We start from the raw sequence: 22,736 nt of genomic DNA on the forward strand, positions 1-22,736 counted from the left end.
AATCCGTTGCCGGACACAGAAAAAGACAAAAGACCAAAAAAAAAAAAATTCTTATAAAAAGTCCACATCTCTCCTGTCCCTGGAGATAACTTGATCTAAATACAAAACAATAACAACAACTCTACCTTAAGGTAAGGTTAAAATCCCTCCAAGGCAGAAAAGAGAAGGCATGTCTGCTGCCATACTTTCTTTGGCCACAAAGGAAGGAGGACTTCTATGAAATTTGCGGGTAAATTTAAAATGTTCACAACTAAAACACCCAAAGCAATGCAAAACAAAATGGAATTGTATGACAAATATATAGAGATGGATTAAACTTAACGTCACCTACTTTTCATCTGCTAACATCAAACTTGCTTTAAGAAAATCAAACATATAGGAAACTGCAAATAAGTCTGATAAAGGTTTCGGTTTGATCACAGTAACAAGTTGCTTGTCAAATTCTCAATTCCATCTCTTCCTCCCACCTCTTGCCCAATGCTATCCAGGGATCACAAACAAAACAAAATAAAGACATATAATACATAAAGTATACTGTAATTAATTTCACACTGCTTAGGAATCAAGAGGTGCTAAGGAAAAGTAAATTATATGTAAGTAATAGCTTCAAACTTATTTGCTAAATCTATGTCACATTTATATAAACACTGCTAGGCAGTCTTGAACTATGTGACCAGACCCAATTGTGTCTGGTCTGACTTACATCCTGAGTGGCAATTAAAGGACATTAAAAATACCCTGGGATTACTTCAGGCAGGACTCCTGCCTTATCCATAGGCTTTCCAGCCTAACCATGTGAAGAAAACAGTCTCCTTCCACCACAGGACACAGCCTGGCAAAAGCAACCCTTGTAATGGTTACTTGATTGGAAATTACAGTGCAATTAAAATTTGGCATTCAGATTTGGAGATGAAGGAATTACAAATTGCGAGAATAAATTTTTAGAAATAAATTAGACTGCTGTTAGCAATCACAATTATTACTAACAATAAATGATATAATATTAGCAATAATGAAAATACTGAGTTAAGTGATCATCTTGCCTCCTCTAATCCATTCTTCTACAACTTCTTGGGAGACAAACTATTAATAGCTGCCTCAACTATGTTATCTTGGGCAGTAAGTCAGCAGTCTACTTTCAATGTGTTAAGAACTTATTAACACCTAATTTAGGATCTTTTATCTATGATAACTGTTGTAAGGGAGTTTTAGGCATGCCAAAGAATGTAAATAGAGATTTTTATGGGCATCTCTTCTTTGGGGCCAATTTCAAAGAAACCCTTGGAATTTACTTAACAAACATTTCTGAACTACTTGTGCAAACTGTAGACACTCCCAGGCAAAAGACATCCTCAAGAAACAAAAAGGATACTTAATGGATACAGGGTAATAAGTAAAATTATGAGGAAATGTAAATGGCTAACATAATTGACCTAGTTCTGAGTACCGGTACTGATAAATTTCAAGTCATTTCTAAGGAAATGGATTTATTCATCAAACAAAATTAAAGGATATTTTAATTATTTGAGTTAACTAAAGCTTTATATAATACGATATCAGACCAAGGAGAGTCTTGTTCTATTTCATATTTTTCCAAGAGAGAGCAATTCAAGTCTCATATAAAAGTCAATGCCACAAAGCACTCTTAATTTTATAATAAATAATAGGAGTTGCTAATTAAAAAGTAACTTTAAAAAATATCATAATAGGAGTATAACTCTTCAAAGGGAAGAACCCATGAAAATGAATTATTTTACCAACTTATTTCAAAACATTTAAAAAAAGTTTTAAATAGCTTTATTAGGATATAATGATATACCAAAAAACCACACATATTTAATGTACACAATTTGATGAGTTTGGACATATGCATATACCCATGAAACCATCACCATAATCAAAGTAATAAATATATTCATCACACCTCCAAAAGTTTTCTCGTCCTAGTGCCCTACTGTTGTTCTTTTGTGGTAAGAACATATAACATGAGATCTACTCTTTTAACAGAGTTTTAAGTGTACAATACAGTATTTTTAACTACAGAATCTATGTTGTACAGCAGACCTCTAGAACCTATTTAGCATAACAAAAATAAAGAAATTCTTACTGAGTTAAGAACAAAATATAAGAATAAAAATCACAACACTGCTGTATAATCAACAGCTTGTGAGAATGTCAAAAAAAGACCTACTGTAATAACCCTTTCCCCTCTACACATTAAAAAACCAAGGCAAATTCAGTTACATGAAATTTGATAAAAGAATTTGCTTTTGGACAGAAATAGAAATATTTCAGCTCAAAGCCAAATAAAACTGCCAAGTTATATACTTCTCTAAGAAAACTTTTTAATGGAAATGCCAATAGACCCTCTTAACTATAATAGTGTCAGGTGCCAAAATATAAATAATTTTTGTTTTTGTGGTCCCTTTACCATAAATCAGACACAGATCTAGTGGAAAAACATTAGGTATCCATTTCAGTGAGCAGCAAAGGCAAAAATCACACACTTGATTTTAAGAACAATAATGGAGCCTATATGAAAGTTTCATTGAGATTTAGCAAGCACTCAAAGAGAAATTCTTTGATAGGTTTTGTGCTTACTACTCCATATTCTAAGAGTACCTCAAACAAATTACTAAAACTTAACCCAGCCAAGTAGAGTATAAAATTTGGTTTCCTGGTAGGGAACTGTTATACAAACAAACATACAAGTTGAATTATTTACTTTTGACATTAATTCCTAACTTCAACAATACAGTTTAGCAAATCAATGAGGCTTGCCAGCACGGAAAGCCTGGGGCTAACTACAAGTGCCACTGCAGAGTCACTTCACCTTAAGGTCGCTGTACAAATCTACAGACATATTAGCTAATCAGTCCGTTTATTCTCCAATTACTTAAGCACAGTTAAGTGCTGTAATGATGCCCCTGGAGCAGACTGAACAGTATTTGGTCATTAGGCACAAACAATAGTTATTAATTTGCTCTAAGTCTAGCATTCATTACGGAAGAGAGTTGAACAAATTGGAACCAACTCTGTGGTAGCAGACCGACTTCACACAGGAAAAAAGTGCATGTATCCAAAACAGTGTTACTAAACAACACTTGATATATATATAAGGATTACATCTTTCATAAAGATGTGATTTGCACAAGATAAACAGATGAGGGCATCATACTTATGAAGACCAGTGTCGTGGGCTAATTTACATAAAGCCCAGTTAGCTTTACTTTGAAAACCACAAACTGTTAAACAAAGGCATGGTATTAGACATATGGGGAGTCAAGTACAGGTTATTCTATTTAACAAACTCCAAGTAAAACTACGTGCTAAGTCTTGGTGATGCAAAAATGAATGTTCCACAAACATAGCAGGCCTGTTCATGTCTCAGAGCTCTTGCAGAGCAGCTCCTTCCACTGAAACACTCTTCCCCTGGACCTTCACATTCACGTCACTGCTTAAATGTCACTTCCCCAGAAAGTGAGTTTTGTCTGCTCTGTGTAAAAGAGCCTTCAGTCTCTATCTCCTAAAATGTTACTCTGCCTTTTTTTCCTTTACAGCACTTACCACTGAAATTATTTTCATTTGTTTACTCATTCAATTCCTACTAAACGATAAGCTCCAGCACATAAGTACATACCTAGCACATAAGAAGTACTTAATTAGCATTTCTTGTGTGAAATGGAGAATGAGGCATATCCTTTGTGGTTACGGTGCTGTCAGCATAATAGAGAAGATCAACTAGGAGCATATACAGAAAGCAGTATTTTAAGAATATGAATATAATTTTTTTTGTTATGTGTTTTTTGGGGTTTTTTGGTGGCTGGCCAGTACAAAGATCAAACCCCAGACCTTAGCGTTATCAACACCATGCTCTAACCAGATGAGTTAATAAATACAATTAATTTTAAGTACGAGACATTTCATTGATTTTTAGAAATACCTTCTCTTTCTAAAAGTTCCAGGCTCTTACTAACACACAAGGGAACTTCTAATTTCTTCATTAACAAAATCACAATAAAAAAAAATGAAGCTATAGGTGGTAAAAGAATTATATGAACTAACCAATTTCCTTTCTTCTTTGTTTAAAGCATATTTACTTAAAAAACTGTTCAATCTAATTCTAAATTCCATTGGGTCCCCTGGGATGTTACTGGGAATCATCTATGAGGTTTCCAGTTGATCTTTTTTTTTTTTTCAAAAAGATGACCAGTAAGGGGATCTTAACCCTTGACTTGGTGTTGTCAGCACCACGCTCAGCCAGTGAGCGAACCGGCCATCCCTATGTGGGATCCGAACCCGGGGCCTTGGTGTTATCAGCACCGCACTCTCCCGAGTGAGCCACGGGCCGGCCCTCCAGTTGATCTTTAACATAGATTTTTCCATTTCTAGATCTAAAAGTCCTTCTGTTGCCCAGGAATCAGCTGTATAAATCAAATCTGGTGTTACTCTCTCTTTAAATATCCATAAAGCTGAATATGAAATGAAAGCCAAAATAAATGTTAATTGTCAACACAGACAGGATGGAGACGGTGTTTCTCTACAGTGCCTAGAATGTCACTGGAGATCAAGCTGTTAACGAGGAGTTCCCTTCCTGATTGTTAAGTACTAGGAATACTGCTGTATTGCATTATTTCACATTTTGTAACTATTGGCACATTATTTTTTTTGTATGTTTTCCTAAATCCTGAACTTTTAATGTAAGGATATCCTCTTTAAGTTGCTCTGAATTCTACTTCTCTCATCCCATCCCCATCACTTTGATCATAATCACACTCCCCAGTGACATCTAATATTGCAACATAACATTTTAAATACAGTAAATGCTTACTACCTGACTGATACTAGAATGTTGAGGCACTTAGCTTAGTTTAACTTCAGAGAGAGGTAAATAATCTGGAGATAAATATCTTGGAGAATAGCTTGGGAGTGAGGAATAACTGCAGGAAGGCTCAAAATATTTAAAATTAATCTTGAATTTTAAAAATAGAAAAAATTCTTGATCCAATCAACCATACTTCATTAAATGCCTACTAGGAGATATACACTCGTGATAACAAGTTGAATAAGACATGGTGTCTGCCCTCTTCAGAGTCTAATAGAAAAGAAAGGCACAAACGTAAGCATAACACAGTGGTCATTGCAATAGCATAGATAATATACTATGGGAACACAGAAAAAGGGCATGCAAAATAGCCTCACTGTTATTATATAAAACAGACTTCTCTCATCCTCCTGCTTTCAGGTGTAATTCTGTTCAATTCCCCAGTCCTTATACCTCAGAACAGATCCTGTCCCAGTTAAATTCAAACATGTTAGGGATATGTCAAGATACCACTTTTTTACTTTCTCTTTTTCTGGAGATCTATTTGAATAAACAGCAACAGCTAAGTGCATCCTAAACAGGAAAGACCCCCCAAAACTGGTTCTATCCCAATCCATCTGCAAAACAAAGCCCCTTTATATAGCCAGTTAATAAACATTCCAGGATGGGCCTAACATAATAGGACTGAGCTGAGCTCTCCTGAGTTCTCCAGATAATAGAGATTAATGGCTCTTCAACCATTTCTTCTCAAATGACCCTGGAAGAGAAATGTTAAGCCACTTCCAGGTCAGAAACTAACCTCTCAGAATTAGAAAATAAAGCAATCCTCCCTATATTTTTACTATATGCCAGTGCCTATCAGCTAGCAAAAAGTAGATAGGGGGCCTGCTGCTGGGGTTAGAAATTGTTAGAAATGGAATCACTAGAAGGGGATTGCTATGAAAAAGAGAAGAGGCCACCACAGGATACAACTGAGGGAAGAAGGTCTGGCAGAGTATGGGAAGAGCATTAGATTGAGCTGAAAAACTAAGAGTCTGTCTTAGATTTCCTAACAAGCTAGAGAACCCTGGGCAAGTCACTTACCCTCTTTGAACTTCAATTTTTCCATCTATAAAGTAAGAGTTGAACTAAATTATTGCCAACATCCCGTCTAACAATAAAACTTAATTCTAAGAGCACAAGAGATACTTAAAAGCTAGATAAAGTATTCGACCTCAGCAGTCTATGAGAACACCATAACAACTTTTATTGAATTTTCTCCTTCTTACTTTTCCAGATCTTACTAAATGTGAGTATCACATCAGCTCACCAGGGTAGCTACTTAGGTAACATTCTGTCAAACACTCTCCTTTGTAATCAGAAATATAGAGACATGAGTCAGGGAACTGTTCAGAGCAAACACACACTCTTTTCTGGACTGGCTTAATAATAAAATATCTTAACTTTGGCATTAGAGTTGGCCTTCATGCTAAAACTGCTTTATGGTAATTCTCCTTCGGAAAGGGTTTATACCACTTATACTAAATAAGCACAGGCAACCCAGTAATTAATACTATAAGTAACATTAAACACTTCTACACAATTATGAAAATATCAGCTACACTGGCTGCATCAGTTATCAATTGCTACATAACATCCACCCCAAAACTTACTGGCTTGACTTGCTCACAATTCTGCAGGCAAGCAGTTTAGGCAGGACCTAGCTGTACAGTTCATCTGCTAGCCAGACCTGAGGTCACTAATGTGGCTTCAGTCCTCTGGCACTCACACGCATGGTGGTTTGGTGTACATATCTCCAGCAGGCTAGCCCAGCTTCTCTATGTGGTGGCAGAAGAGTTCCCAGCAGTGAGAGAGGACAAGCTTCAATGTACAAAGTGCTTTCGAAGCTTCTCCTTGTGTAACATTTGCTAACATACCACTTGCCAAAGCAAGTCACATGGCTAAACCCAGAGTCAATGTAGGGAATGGACACAGAGTATGGCTACATGGAGATGTGTGTCATTAGAGATCATTACTGTAAAATGATAGATATTAGAACATAGAGGCATTCAGCTTAGTTTAACCTTGAGAAAGGTAAATAATTTGGGGATAAATATCTTGGAGAACATCTTGGGAGTGAGGAATAACCACAGGAAGGCTCAAAATATTTAACATTAATCTCGAATTTTAAAATATAAAAGATTCTTGATCCAATCAACCACATTTTATTAAATGCCCACTAGGAGATGTACATCAGTTGTCAGCTATTTTAGCCAAGATTTTACAATTTAAAAGGCATTCTTCCATTTAGCAACCTCTTGGAATAAATTAGAACTCTCCAGAAGATAATATTTCCCAATACAGTGGAATATGAAACAAACAAACATCACGCTAGTCTTCAACTCTGCCACTGACCAACAGCATGATCTTGAGATAAGTTACTTAACATCTCTGAGCACTGCTTCCATCCTTGCTAAAATGGGAATTTCGGCACTTGTCCTGTCTATCTCACAAGGTTATTTTTTCAGTTGAATGTAACCCAAGTTTTTAAACATTTACTGAAGACCAACCATGTTCTAGGCACTATGCTGGAAAAAGAGGCTTAAAAGACACACTTCCATGAAGTCTAAGAATGTGAATAATATTAAAAAACTGGAAATAATCCAAATGTACATCACAGTAGAAAGGATAAAATGATATATTTATATAGAAGTATACAACAGAACAGTTAAAATTAATGAACTACATGCAGATGACAACTCTGTGATGGCAGTACATTTTATGCATTGCACATGGGCATCCAGCCAACAGGGAGAGTAGGAGCTAACATTCAGTCCACGTTCAATTTGCCAAACCATAAACCCTGATGCAGGGCTACGTCTGTCCAGAGAAAGGAGTACCTTATCCTTTATACAAAGGTGTGTTCTGCTCACCGGAGGGCCGTTTCAGCACAGGGGGATTGCCTCTTTCTGTTTCTCACAAAGGCACTGAGCAAGCCAGTGGCTCTACCAATACCATGGATGCAACTTGAGAACATACCATAAAGTGAAAAAGCAAGGCACAAAATATGCCCATTATGATTCTGTTTCTATAATGTTCTAAATCATGGAAAATAAACTACTGTCTAAGAGAGAAAAATATATGGAGTTAAACTATAGAGAAAAGCATAGGAATAAGACAAAAATTCAGGATAGTATTTACCTCTAAGCAGAAAAAAACAAAATAGGATCAGGGAAGCACATATGAATTTCAAAGGTGACAGGCTCTATTTCTTAAACTGGGCAGGAGTACATACTGGCTCAATCTATACTTACACTTTATACCTTACATAAATTTCATAAATATTTTATGTATATATTCAATATTTAATAACACAATTGGGAGGAAAAAGACATTCCTTATACTCAAAAAGCTTACTCTCAAGAGGAGAAAGAGAATCAATGCCTATAAATATAATGTAATGAGGGCTTCAATAAAAACATGCACTGTCTGACAACTTCGAAAAGAGGCACCAAATAGGCATGCCAAAGTACGTTATAAGGTAATTCTATATTATAAAGTGACAAATATACAAGTAGAAAATGGTTATTCACATTGGTTTCAGAATGAGACTTGTAACAGTTTAGGCATCCATTTGCTTTAGCACTTAAATAAAATTGCATTATTTCTAAAAAGGATGATGTACACAGGAGCCAATATACAGTGGTTCTAATAAATATCAAAATGAAACCTGAGGAAAACATTTAATCTGTTACTCCATAGGCTGATAAAATGATACAGTAATGATTATTTTTATTATACTCCCCAGAATAATACTTAGCAGAAAGGGAAAACACTGGATTGAAAAAACCAATCACTTCTCAGAAATCTATACCACTTAAAATCCATCTGGGTTAAAAACACTTCTCTTGGGCCGGCCCGGTGGCGCACTGGAGAGTGTGCCGCTTGGGAGTGCGGCGGCGCTCTCGCCGAGGGTTCGGATCCCATGTGGAGACCGGTTCCTGCTCGCTAGCTGAGCGCAGTCCGGGCGCAACACCGAGGGTTGCGATCCCGTTGCCGGTCCCCGGTGCGGGCGCGACACTGAGGGTTGCGATCCCGTTGCCGGTCCCCGGTGCGGGCGCGACACTGAGGGCTGCAATCCCGTTACCGGTCAGTAAGAGGGACAAAAAGGAAAAAAATAAAAATAAAAATAAAATAAATAAATAAAAACACTTCTCTTTAAAATGCTAAACACAGAACAGTAAGTTTGCTTTGTTCCCATTTATACTTTTGGAATACTACTGTATTTGCATGCATCTGTACATAAATCCATGTAAATGCATTTTTTCTAAGTCTCAGGTAATAGATAAGGGCTTGGCAAAAAGGAATAAAAGGGGAGTAATTTTTTTTAAATTTATTTTATTTATTGAATCAAAATCAATTATACATATTTTGGGGGTTGAACATTGAGATATGTTGATCAAATCAATACTACTAGCATATATATTGTTACAAATCGTAATTATTCTTTATGCCCCTTGTCCAATCTCTCCTCTTCCCCTATTTCCTTCCCATCCCCCTTCTAATTACCCTAGATTTCTTCTCTCCTTCTGAAAGAATAATGGTTACTCTGTTAATTTGTTGCCTAGATGATCTGTCCAATGCTGAGAGATGCGATCGGGTCCCCCAGTATTGTCATAGAGCAGATGCTGCTTCTGTCATTCTGAAATGGGCTTTGTGGAAAGAGACATCCTCTTCTTTTCTTTATCTCTGCTGGTGACTCAGACCTTGTTTCAATGCACTCCAGTGGTTGGCGGACCATTTGCATGGTGGTTGTGGTGTCTAGTCGCTTTCACGGCAGCCATGGTTATTGTGGAGGCTGTGGTGGGCCACCCACACCAAGGTGCTGTTTTTGGTATGCTCCTTGGCACTGGCAATATGCCTGGTTGTGGGGTGTGTCTGGTCCCAGAAGGGGGGGTAATTTTCAAGGTTTTGTTCAAATGATCTCAAATATTCCACATTAGAACTTCTATAAAATTGTGGGCCACCTTGGGTATCTAAGCCATGCTTTCCTACATCCCTTTTATTTTATTTACTTAAAATATAATGATTTTTAAACAAGCCTATTTAATATACAGGATGTTTCTTCTATTTTCTTTTAACTAATAAAGTAAGGCCTTTTTTTTTTTTTGGCAGCTGGCCGGTATAGGGATCCAAACCCTTGACCTTGATGTTATAACATCACACTCTAACCAACTGAGCTAACTGGCCAGCAGAGGAGCCATTTTTAACCCATCATATTAAACATAAAAAAATAATAACTATGAGAATACCAATATAAATAAGCTGCCACTTTATAATGGTTAATCTCATAATGATCATGTGTCAACCAATAAATTATCACGAACCATCCCCACACAAAGCTTTTAATCTATAATATAGTGCAGATTCAGATGTATTCGCAGTTATATTAGCATTTTTGCACCCTGAAACTACAAACCAGGGTTTAAAAACAGCTCAAAAAGAACAAAAGAGTAATTTCAAAGATCTCTCACAATACTGAGTTTTAAAAGTTAAAATAACTTTTAAAAATCAAATCCATATTCTTCATTATCAAATGATAATTTCAGGCTCTTCCTGAAGCAAAAGAAGATCAATCAACAGCGAGATCATAAGTATTATACCAATTTCCAAATTCAATTATAGAACCACTCAAAGAAAGAACTTTTCAGTTTATTAATTCTACCCTATAAAAAGCCACAACACCACCAAACTTATTAGTATTTTATGCTTATTAGTATTTTATGATCAAAGTACCTATACCACACTGTAAATCTTTATCCTATTTAACCAATTCAATATAACAATTAGAAGAGCTAATAGTTATTTATTCTTCCACCTATGTTCAAAAATGGTTTGGGATATAACACACTTTTACAACAAGATCATTAAATTCTTTTTGAAAAAATAGAAACCAATCTAAAATTATATTTTATTTTTGAATTCCAAAGCTCACAATCAAGTTTAATATAATTGGAATCAAATTCCCATTATGCTACCTACTGCTATACTGCTACAAATATATATATAAATATATATGCACACAGTAATTTTGATTACACAGTAATTTTGGAAAATTTAAAAATTACGGAAAATCGTACTTATAATCCTATCATTCCAAAATACCCAGATACATGCTATTAATATTCAATACAATACTAAATTTTTAGAATTTCATTAGTGGGTCTCCTCCTCTTATTAACATGATTACATGACTTTTAAGTATGTTAATTATATTTACAGATTCTCTAACATTAAGCCATCTCTGCATATATATCAGCTAAACCAAATTTGGTTGCGTGTTTGATCTCTTTTAATACGTGGTTGGACTTAGTTTGCTAATATACTTTTTTAAAGTTTTTAGTTTTATATTCATGACTGAAATAGACCTATATACAATTTTTCTCTCTCATAATGATTCTGTTTGGTTTAAGTACCAGAGTTACACAGGTCTTGTAGAATGAGTTAGGAAGTACTTCCTCTTTTTCTATAGTCTAGAAAAGTTTGTACAAAATTTATATAATATGCTCCTTGAAATTCTAGTAACACTCATCTATAAAAACATCCAGGCCTAATTGTTTCCCTTGTGAAATTATTTTTTTCTTTTTTACCACTTCTTCAGTTTCTTTAAGTTAAAGGATTATTCAAGCTAATTATTTCTTGAATTAGTTCTAAAAAGTTAAATTATCTAGGAACTGATTGATCTATCCCTATCCACAATAACTGGACCAAAAATTAACAACTCTTCAAAGTTGTGACATCCTTTTATCTGAATTAGAACCAGTAACATATCTTGAGAGTACTAAATAACGTCAGTTTTGTTTTGTTTTGTTTTTTAATGAGAGAGTGAGAATTCCGTAACAGATCTGGAAACAACTGGTATCTTGGGTACCACAAAACCATATTGCTATTTTTGACAAATGTAAATAGGTGCGCATATATTTTAGCTACCACTTACCACCAGAAACAGGGGCATCCATGAAAACTGCTCCCATTTTCTCAACTTCTTTGGCCAATTCTTTTGAAACTGCAGGATCAATAGTACTGGAATCTATTAATAATGAGCCTTTCTTCACTTTTCTAAGTAAATAAATAAAAATATTTATTGTTTACCACTCTGAATAAACATTCCATGCAACTACCTATAGAATCAGAATCTGCTAGAAGCTGCCAGATATCAAGGAGGTCTTTTGTTTAGTATTTAAATCATTATTAGTTAGAACTGGTTCAAAAATTTCACATTCATTTTCAAATCAATTATAGTTCAAAATAAACCCAAACTGTCTCAAATGAACAAAAAAAATCTAATAAACTACATGATATAAATTCTGGTTTCAGGTGAAGTACACACTAACCATAATACTTCATAATAGGTGAAGCTAACATTTAATTTAACTTATTAACCTTAGTCCTGTATTTGACAGGATTTAGATTTTTGTTTATAAAATAGATGGGTCTTAATTTATTTGTCTTTAACAAGCTATATTGCGAATTTCATGTATCCATATCATTTCCACTCGGTAGAATAAATGTAAGCAATTGAAATCTAGCCATTTGCTTCAGGATGGCATATTCTTTTATAACTGCAACTTTTTAAAGACAAAATAATATATCAAACTGGTAGAAAGAAAATATAGGAATTAATGTAGAAATCTCACCAAGTCTTTTTGTTCTTTATATATAAGTTTATATACATACATTGGTAAAGGGAGAAGCAGTCTCTTCATATATCACATTTTACATCAATATTCAAATGGTATTCTTACAGTAAAACATTTTTGTTTGTACTGTAAGTATAGAATTATACCTACATAGTTCCCTTACTATCTATATCTTCACTGGCTAGGACACTCTGACCTAAATTATAATTTATTTAAAGGGTTATGGCTAACCTTTAATTCAAACTCCCCAAAGTTCTTACTACTGATATATTAACCCAGAGGACACAGAATCATGACTGAAAAAATCAGAACTGAATAAATATAGATAAGTGAAGGAGAAACAGAAAAATCATTGACAAAAAATACTAAAAAGAAAAGTAAATAAAACCTTTCTATAGAAAAAAATAACAAACGAAATAGTTCAAACAACAATTTCAGACATATACATTGTTCAAGCTCAAATGCAATGCTTGCATATATTCCACAGAAGAGAAATAATATACTCGATTAGACATCATCTCAGTGTGTATGTTTCACTTCATGTAACTTAAATATTAAGAATATTAGGCTGGCAGGTGAGCTCAGTTGGTTAGAGCATAATGTTGATAACACCAAGGTCCAGGGTTCGATCCCCGTACTGGCCAGTTGCCAGATACACACAGATACACACACACACACACACACACACACACACAGAATTAAGTTTATCAGTCTTCTGTGTTCATGATATTTTCAAGATCTTAAGTCTTTAAACAAATGGGAAATCATCTCAATAATTACACATGCACTGGGTATGGTGAAATGATCCTGACCCAGAAAAAAATGTAGAACCACCCACGAGAAACAAATTACAGTTCAATGTAAAACCAAACTCTTTCAAAGCATTCCCCAGACAAAATTGTTCTGGTAGCCAGCTGCCATATTCCTTAGTAAAGGATATTAATAAATGTAGAGTTATGTCTCCACACAAGTTTTTAGCAGCATTTGAGAGGGAAAATAGGGTCCTAACTGAAACAGGCTAGGTAATGAGACAGCTAGGATGCCTCAGGACCACACACACTGTGGGCTTGAGGGCTCCATCCAAAATGAGTGTCTTTCAACCTTCCCTGAAATCTAAACATTTATCTTATCAGTTTTCTGTCTAATATCCAAGTGTCTTTTGCTTCCAAGTTTGTTAGTTTTCCAAAGCAATTCAATCTCCAAAAACCTCAAGTTTCATGTATTACAGTTTCCTGAAATCAAACACTTCCTTTTAGCCCTTCATGTATCTATAGGGCCTACCAGTTGGTTCTAGATCTTTGACGAAATTCAACAACAAAATAAGTTAGGAACAGGAACCAGTAAGACCAGAAATCTAAGTTGGGAATTCAACCACTGTCATCCTCACAGAACCACAAGGGTTTGGCAATAAGCAGCAATTAACCAAAAAGTTCTAAGCCAGGGAAGCTAGGCACTGACAAGGAAACCCTAAATTATATTTTCTTTAAAGAGCTACTGCTAACCTTTAATTCCAACTTCCCAAAGTTCTTACTACAGATGTACTAACCCAAAGAACATACCATAACTTTTTATTATATAATAAAATGTTAAATAATGGTGTTCTTTCCAATGTTTGATTTTTCATAGAAACCTTTTTCTGAATTTCTATAAGCCATAAGAAAATTATGCTTGTTATAGCTGTACAGTTTAAAATGCAAGCTTTAAAGTCTTTTAAACATGTTACCAATGAAAGGATAAGTTTGATGGAAGAGTTAAGGAAAAGAAACAGAAGCAAAAAAATCTTATTCCCAAAAGTCACATACTTGACTTCAGTAAAAAAAATAAACCTTTACAATGAGAAAGAAACCACACTATTCACTTTATGAAATAAGAAAACAGTATGGACAAGTTTAACAAATATAACTGTAATTTACTAAAAGTAAATTTACAAATGCGAAATTCATGAACTATTATAAGAAGAAAATATCCACAGTTGAGAAATACATACTTTAGAATTCCATTTGCTCCAGAATAAGCTTCTATTGTATTGATAGTGGTGGGCAACATTGTAATAATTCTGTCAGCTTTTTCAGCTACATCTGCTGGGGAAGACACTACCTTTAAAAAAAATTGCAAAGGTGCATTATTTAAATTAAAATGAAAGTTTCCAGAGCACATTTTTTATGCATGCCTATAACAATGACAGTGCTTAAAAACTAATCCTTGTTTCCAACTGACAAAAAAAAAAAAAAAGCAACTGCCTAAAATAAAGGGTCCATTCCTCATACACATATGGATGCAGTTTCTGTGGAATCAAATCTGTTTATTTTTAAAAGTGTGAGGGGAAAAGGGCAAAACCAAACTGTCCTGGGAACAAACACTGCTCATTGTTCCTTCAACCTGGATTCTTTTTTTTTTTTTTTTTTTTGTCTTTTTCGTGACCGGTAAGGGGATCGCGACCCTTGGCTTGGTGTCGTCTGCACGGCGCTCAGCCAGTGAGCGCACCGGCCATTCCTATATAGGATCCGAACCCACGGCGGGAGCGTTGCTGCGCTCCCAGCGCTGCACTCTCCCGAGTGCGCCACGGGGCCGGCCCCAACCTGGATTCTTAAACAGCATACTTTTTGGTATAGATGCACTGACTGGGAAAAACATTCTAGTACAACAGAGCTGGTAGTCCAACCATAGGATTCACTAGTGAGCTGGTGAGCAGCAAAATCTCCTAGCAAAATCTCAAGCCCCTACCATCATCATCATCCGGTCTCTATTTTCAATCAAAAAAAAAAAAAAAGCCAGTTTCAGAAAAGAAAAGGTCAGGACAGAGGCATGAGCATTCTCCACAGTGACTCTGAGTACCACCAGGAAGGCTGATAGTGTGAGCTACCAGCATGCATGCAGAAACAATATACAGTGTTCAAGAGAGACATCAAGGCACTCTCTCAACCCTCATTTCTGCTTTGATAATGACCATAATCATACTGTAAAGGAAAGTGGGTCTGTCCATCCTGTGTGTGTGCCTTTCACTCTCCCACCACCCCAGCATTGGCTCTCTTTCACATATACACCTTGATATACCTTGCCAGTTGGCAACCAAAGAGGTCAGAAGCCACCAGAGGCTCACTCCTTAACTCAAACTCTCCTTTAATAGAAAGAATCCATCATCCCAATTATCATAAAAGCTTCTCTGAAGCCTTTTCTCTCTTCATTTAAAAAAAGACAAAGGACTATCAGGCAGATAACTGAAGATTTCTCTCCATAACTATTTACGTATGTAAAAACTGACGTATTTCTAAGTATACTACACATACAGCAATTGACATATTTTTCTACTAGAAAACGTGAAGTGGCATGTAAGCATCTTAGGAATGGGAATGCCTCTGATTTTCATGTGGTGGAAGTTTACATAACATTTGCTTTTTACCTTCTATGTGCATCTGGTGAAAGTGAAAGAATGGGAAGCCAGAAACAGAGTGTAATCTAAATATTATTAGCTAGAAGTAATTACATTTCAATTTTCCACAAGAGACTATCAGATTCTAAATCAAATTCTGGGTAAATGCAGTTTTAACATAAAGCAATTTCATAAGTCATTCTTTAAAATGTCAGACAATCAAGTATCCTAGCACACCGCATATTAACAGGGTAGGAAATGATATTATAAAACTCAGACTCTAAAACAAACAAAAATTCTCTCTTTCAAGGTTTCATTCTAAAGACAATGCAGCATTTCACAGTCTACAGTGAGGTACATTCAATATGTATATTTTTACATATAATAGGGATTTGCCACAAATAATGAAAACGAAAAACAATTTCCATCAAATTACAAAAAAATACTTAAGTTACATGGAAACCTTTCGTACACCCAAATAAATATTGAGATTCAAAGAGGCAACTATTTCCTGGCAAACAGTTTACTCAAGAAAAATACAGCTGAGTAAAACAAGGCGATAAGAAAAGAAAACGCAGGAGTCATAATTCTCTACTCCTGGACTATATCAAGAATATGGGCTACTTACAGAGCCCCATTTTCACATCCCTACTCTATTGAAGTAAATGCACTGTAAAGCAATTCCTTCTTGCCTTTCCTTCTACTGCAGCTCCATCTCTCTAGCTCTAGGGACATCAGTAAGCCCTGAAGCCTAAGAGTCCATTTCAGACTTCCTCTTAGGAATTAAAAGAGTTCTCCTCCATTAAAAGAAATTCAATGCCATCTACATACTCCTTGAGAGGTGCCCTGAAGAACGTCAACAATTAGCTAACAGACCTGAGATTAGCTCACCTCCAAGCTTCTCATGCCCATCAACTGGTGGTGCCAATTCATGCAACTGCCAAGTGCATGGGGTGACCAATCAGCCCCCTGCATCCCTTGCATCTGCTTCTTGGTATGGTTGGGTTGCCAGAGTACTGCTAACCCTTCAATTATATAGGAAAGTAATGGCAAAGCTCACAGGCCAAGAAAAAACACACAATGATAGTGATAGCTGGAATGTTACCACTGTACTAGCCATAACCACTCTAAAGCTAATGACTACATACATTCAGAACATCTTAATAACAGTCTCTAATTTGCACTACGAAGGCATGTTTATTAGACAGACAGACATTCAAACAATCTTGCCATCAATGTGATGACTTCAAGACTCTGAAATAACTGACTGACAAAATTTGGCCACGACTCAAAAGCTGGAGTAAAAAAAAACATGTTGCCAGTCTGACACTAACCACAAAAGCCTTTAGGAGCCAAACTAATTAGAGTCCCCTCAATTACATTTGCTAATTGAATGGATAAGTAAAGACAGCATGGATCAGTGAAGGAACACTAATTTGGGAAGCCAGAGACTCAGGTTTAACTGCAGCTCAGCCAAGAAGCCATGTGTGATTTTGTGTAAATCACTTAACCTCTCTGGCTTCAGTTTCCAAATGTACGAAAGAATAGTGATTTTAAAGGTTATCTTTAAAGGTTTCTATCTCCAAAGTAGAAAGGAAACTTAGGCAGAGATGTTTTTCATATTTAGTAACCTTAAGTTCTAGGAAGGTAAGACCCCTGTGAAAAAAGGCTGATGGAATCGGAAGCACCTACAATGACTCAGTACAAATGGACATTATCAGCAGGACTTGAACTGTACAAGTCTTTGACACCTCCACATCTGTGGACAGTCACTGGCCTGGCTGATTCTGGGCCATGGCTCTGATTACCGAGGCTGTTCCAGACAGTTCTCCTGCTAATTCAATTGTCTCATGCTTATACTATTATGAATTAAGATGACTCTACTTTTCCATTATTTCAGTGCTGACTACAGGAGATTGGTTCCCATGTATATCACAATATCTAAAGTCTTTAAGAATTCTTGCAGCCAATTTCTCTTTTAACTCTGACTCACCTGTATGTTAATATGCATCGATGGTAGGTATGTAAAATAAAGAGCAGAAGATAGGATAGATTGAAGACAAAATCTGCTGTGCTGGAGGGGAAGAGGGAGCAGGGCCAAGAGTAATCTGAAGGAACTGTATCTTTTCACATAGCCATCGGAAGGAAACAACTGTTACCTAGTTGCCTTACATAAAGAGAAAAATCTTGCTATCTCTCACAGACAAAATAGTCACATAAGTCAAGTTCAGCACTGCTTCCAAGTAAACCAGATGTGTAACAGCCTTTTCACATAGCCATCGGAAGGAAACAACTGTTACCTAGTTGCCTTACATAAAGAGAAAAATCTTGCTATCTCTCATAGACAAAATAGTCACATAAGTCAAGTTCAGCACTGCTTCCAAGTAAACCAGATGTGTAACAGAAACTTACAAAGGAGATGAACGTGATCTTGTTAAACTTGCCACTCCTGTGTCTTTTAATCTTTCCAAGTAGAAAAGCACACCATTACACACACTTGAAAAACTGACAAAAACAATTTGTGCCTACATCTTGAAACATTTGGTCAAAAATGATGGAGCCTACTCAGCAAGAGGTTTTTAAAGTTCTCATTTAACAAGGCCTGAGTAAATGCCAGATTAGATCCCAAGAGTTTTACTTAACCTTACAACCCAGGAATAACAAAATGGTTTCCAACTTTTTGAAGAGAAAACAAAAGAAAAGAGAATCTAATTAAGCCTAGTTCAACCAGAAAACTCACACAGAAATGGTGCATACATCCCAGACTTTTGGCACAGATCAGCAGCATCTCTAAGGAAAATCCTAGACAATGAAATTGAAGCACAAGTCACATGCCTTTCATGCTAAGGCTTAACAATATAAAAGTGGAATTGAAGGGGCAGTGCAGAAAAGATTCTTAAACAGAAATGCTGTCAAATCACTTTATCTCCTGGTTTGGTTTTAATTTTTATCACCATTCTTTCATTTAAAAATATGTCTATAATTTTCTTACAAAGCACTCTGGACTCAGTAAATCTGCTGAGACAGTGGTGTGTTTGTATGCATGGTGTTGGGGAGTAAAGATTTTGGAGAAATATGGTGTCGAGCTCTTTTATCTGCCTGTAATCCTGCTGATTGGGCCAATTGTCGGGCTCTTTTACCAGCCCGTAATCCTGCCAACTGGGCTAACTGTCGAGCTAAGGCTGGGTCTGGAGCTCACAGACCCTTCAAGCCTGTTGTCCAGATTGGGTCACAAACCCTTCACACACCAGGCTGGGTCCCCAGACCCCTCACACGCCAAGTTGGGTCCCCAGACCCCTCACACGCCAGGCTGGGTCACCAGACCCCTCACATGCTGGTCTATGATCTAGGTAACCGGCAAATAGGCCCTTGGAAGCCATAGGTTGGAGAGCATGGCCACGCGGGCGGATGCCCAAGGCAGACGCCAGCCAAGGTCATGGCTCTGTGCATGCGCACAAACTCTGCCCACACACACAGTTTTCTTACCAAGAATGCATGGCACCACCCTGAACATGCCCTGAGGCAAGGGCATCTGAGCAAACTATTCTATTTTCCCAACAATCCACCCCTTCAGGGTCCCTCGCCGTACAATCTACGTGTTCAGAATCTTCCTCGATGTTCCCTTAGCAAGGATAAATGACCCTTACATTTACATATTACACATTCCATCCCAGTCCCAAAAGTCTTTAGCTTGTTGCAGCACGAACTCAAAAGTCCAAAGTCTCATCTGAGACTAAAAGCAAAAGTCCTTTCAGCCGTGAACCTGTAGAGTCAAAAACAAGTTTATACTTCCAAGAAACAGTGGGACGGACATTGGGAACACATTCCCATTCCAGAAGGGAGGAATAAAAAGGAAAAACAGGCCCCAAATAAATCCAAGACCCAAACAGGGCAAATATTAAGCACACTGCGGCACCTGGACCCCTAAAGCGTAGGGCAACCTCGCTCCTACAGCTCCGCCAAGTGCAGCCCATTGAGCTGCCCTGGTGCCTACAGCTTTTCCAGGCTGGCATTGCACATACCAGCAGCCCCACAGTTCGGGGCTCCTGGTGGCAGTCCCGCCATCCTGGCTCCACTAGACATTTCCTCAGTAGGAGTTCATCTGTGGGGGCTCCAACGCTACTTTTCTGCTCCACATTGCTCTATAGATGACCTCCACAGCAGCTCCACCCCTGGAGCAGGTCTCCGCCTGAGTCCCCCGGCTTTCTCATACATCTTCTGAAATCTAGGTGGAAGTTGCCATGCCTCCACTGCTCTCATACACTGCCGCCAGCAAACCCAACACAACGTGAATGCCACCAAGGTTTTCAGCTTTTGCTCTTTGGAGGTGCTGAGGCAGGACTGTCCCAGCCAAAGCAGCTGGGATGCAGGGAGCAATTTGCCGAGGGCAGCAGTGCCCCAGGTCTGTCCTCTGGGACAACTCAGTTCTCCTAGGCCTCAGGGCCTATGATGGGTGGGGCACCCTTTCAGACTTCTCAAATGCCTTTAGGGCTTTTCTCCCATTGTCTTGGCTCTTAGCATCTAGCTGCACACCAAGTTCCTGAATTACTTGAATCAGCTCGGCTTACACCAGCTATTCACTCAGTCTTGTGCAGTTTTGCAGCATTCGCCCACAGCTGCATTCATTCAGTCCATCAAGTAGTGGCTGCCCTGCCCCTGTGCATATCTGCAGCTATTCTGTAACCACTGCCACAGAGACAGACACATATAATGGAGGCTAACTTTTCCACCTTTTCACCAGGTGAAAACATACTTGAAATTCTGCAGGGGCACCCATCCTTGGGTCATCTGCCCATCTGTATGTGGCACTCTTTCCTCAGGTTTATATGGCCATCTGCTTTCTCGGGTTTATACAGCACCCATCGAGCCATTGGGTTCAAGTGGCACCCTCCGAGCCTCTTGCCTTCAAACAAACGCAACATGTGTTTACTATATCGTCTCCAGAGCACATTACACCATCCACCCCTAGGTCCCACAGTTGCAGCAGTCAGGGGCTCTCCCTGTTTCTGCTGCTTTACTGTCTCAATTTCTCATGCACAACAGGTCATGCCTGGAGACACACGGTTTTCCCCAACTCACCACTGGGTTGGTCGTCTTCCCTGGTATGAGAGGCAGGAGTGGCCAGTCACTGCACATTGTCCTCCAGGCCATTCATCTGTGCTTCCAACGACTCTGCTTTCTACACAAATCTCAATCAGTTTGCAGCATCATGAGCAGCAGCCAGGCTCTGGTCAGCAGAAAAGTGGCCACCAGGCATCACATGCTCAAGGACAGCCACATTTCCTCCCCCTTTCCATTGTATTGGCTGGTCTGTGCTGCCTTGCAATACAATGTGCAGCAACCAGATCAACAGGAAGGTGGCCATAGGGCACAACATATTTAAACATAGCCACATTTCCTCCTTCTTCCAAGGGTTTTCAGCTCTTGTACCTGCTACGAATCCTGTCACAGATTGCGCCAACTGTCTTTTATCTGCCCATAATCCTGCCGACTGGGCCAATTGTCGGGCTCTTTTACCTGCCCAAGGCAGATGCTAGCCAAGGCAGACACCAACCAAGGCAGACGCCAGCCAAGGTCACAGCACCACACATATGCACTAACTCCACCCACATGCACACAATTTGATTACCAAGAATGCACTGCACCACCCCCAACCTGCCCCAAGGCAAGGAAGCCTGACCAAACTATTCTATTTTCCCAACATATGGTATAGATACAATAATAACAACAGAATAGTTGCAGCAGTAATAGCACTTTCTATGTGCCAGGTTCTCTAGGACCATGAGGAAGGTACTATTAGTATCCCCATTTTATAAGAAGAGGAAACTTAAGCAGAGAGAGGTTAAATAATCTGTCTGAAGTCACACAGCTAGCCCACGGCAGAGCTGAGTGAGATCTGAGCCCAAGCAGTCTGGTCCCAGGGTCTATGTTTTTAATTAAACCACTATATTCACAATTTATTGATTCATGATTTCTAATATACAGAGGCCTAATAATTATTATCAGTCACATCCTTAGGAAAAATGCTAAAATCTGAAATGAAATGCATCTAAGCTTCCAACAGAAACAAGGATGTAATAAAAGGATATTGAAGTACAAATGCCTACTTTTTGTGTTTTTGGCAGGTGGCAGGTATTGGGGATCTAAGAGATGCCCATGTTTTTTATGGAAATGACCTCAAATAAATTTAACCCATCATAAATGCCCTATCAGAATAGACTAACGATTAAAGGCATAAATAAGCTGATTAAATACAGTCACTATGTCCTTAATAACTCATGTAGTATTTTTTACTACTATTTACAGCTTGAAGAAAAGCCTGCAGGGTCCTAACATTTTAAAGCGCTTCTTCACCTGCAACTGCAGATGGCCATCTTGCAATTTAAGGGGAGGAAGGAGCCTGCCTGAGAAAAGCAGAGCCCAGAGACAGAGAGAAAGGAATCTGATTACATCTGCACAGCCAAATTCAGCTCTGCCTGAAGTCAGACCACTCCCCAAACTCTTCCATTACATGAAACAATAACTTCCCAGTTTTTGCTTTTAAAAGAAAAAGCACTTCTTCAAGGAGACTTCTCAGAATCTGTAGATTGAGTTAACTGCTTCTTGGACTAGGTGTCTCTATTTTGGTACTTCTTCCTCCCTTTAAATCTCTCACTGAAAGCACAGTCAACATTAGAAATCAACTAGCCAGCCTTTCTGCAATCTCGGGCCGGGGCGGGAGACTTCTGTTTTCTTTGGCTGTCACCTCATCAGTTTCACGTGAAATAGTAACTATAGTAATGGGGGGGGGGGGAGGGAGTGAGCCCCTGTCCTTAAAATGTATGAGTCAACTCAAACATACCCCAAATGTTTTAGCCTTTAA

General features: G+C 37.9%; 1 protein-coding gene across 1 annotated transcript in view; it reads right to left on the reverse strand.

The window, feature by feature from the left end:
- The window catches only part of HIBADH (3-hydroxyisobutyrate dehydrogenase), a 127,077-nt gene that overhangs the window by 84,985 nt on the left and 19,356 nt on the right, over positions 1-22,736 (reverse strand). The window contains exons 3-4 of the mRNA XM_008574908.1: positions 14,492-14,601; positions 11,802-11,923 (exon numbers count right to left, since the gene is read on the reverse strand). Coding sequence (XP_008573130.1) covers positions 11,802-11,923; positions 14,492-14,601 — 232 coding nt within the window. The remainder of the gene's footprint in view (positions 1-11,801; positions 11,924-14,491; positions 14,602-22,736) is intronic.

This window comes from Galeopterus variegatus, unplaced genomic scaffold (assembly GCF_000696425.1).
Source record: "Galeopterus variegatus unplaced genomic scaffold, G_variegatus-3.0.2 Scaffold1117, whole genome shotgun sequence".
NCBI classification, from domain to species: domain Eukaryota; kingdom Metazoa; phylum Chordata; class Mammalia; order Dermoptera; family Cynocephalidae; genus Galeopterus; species Galeopterus variegatus.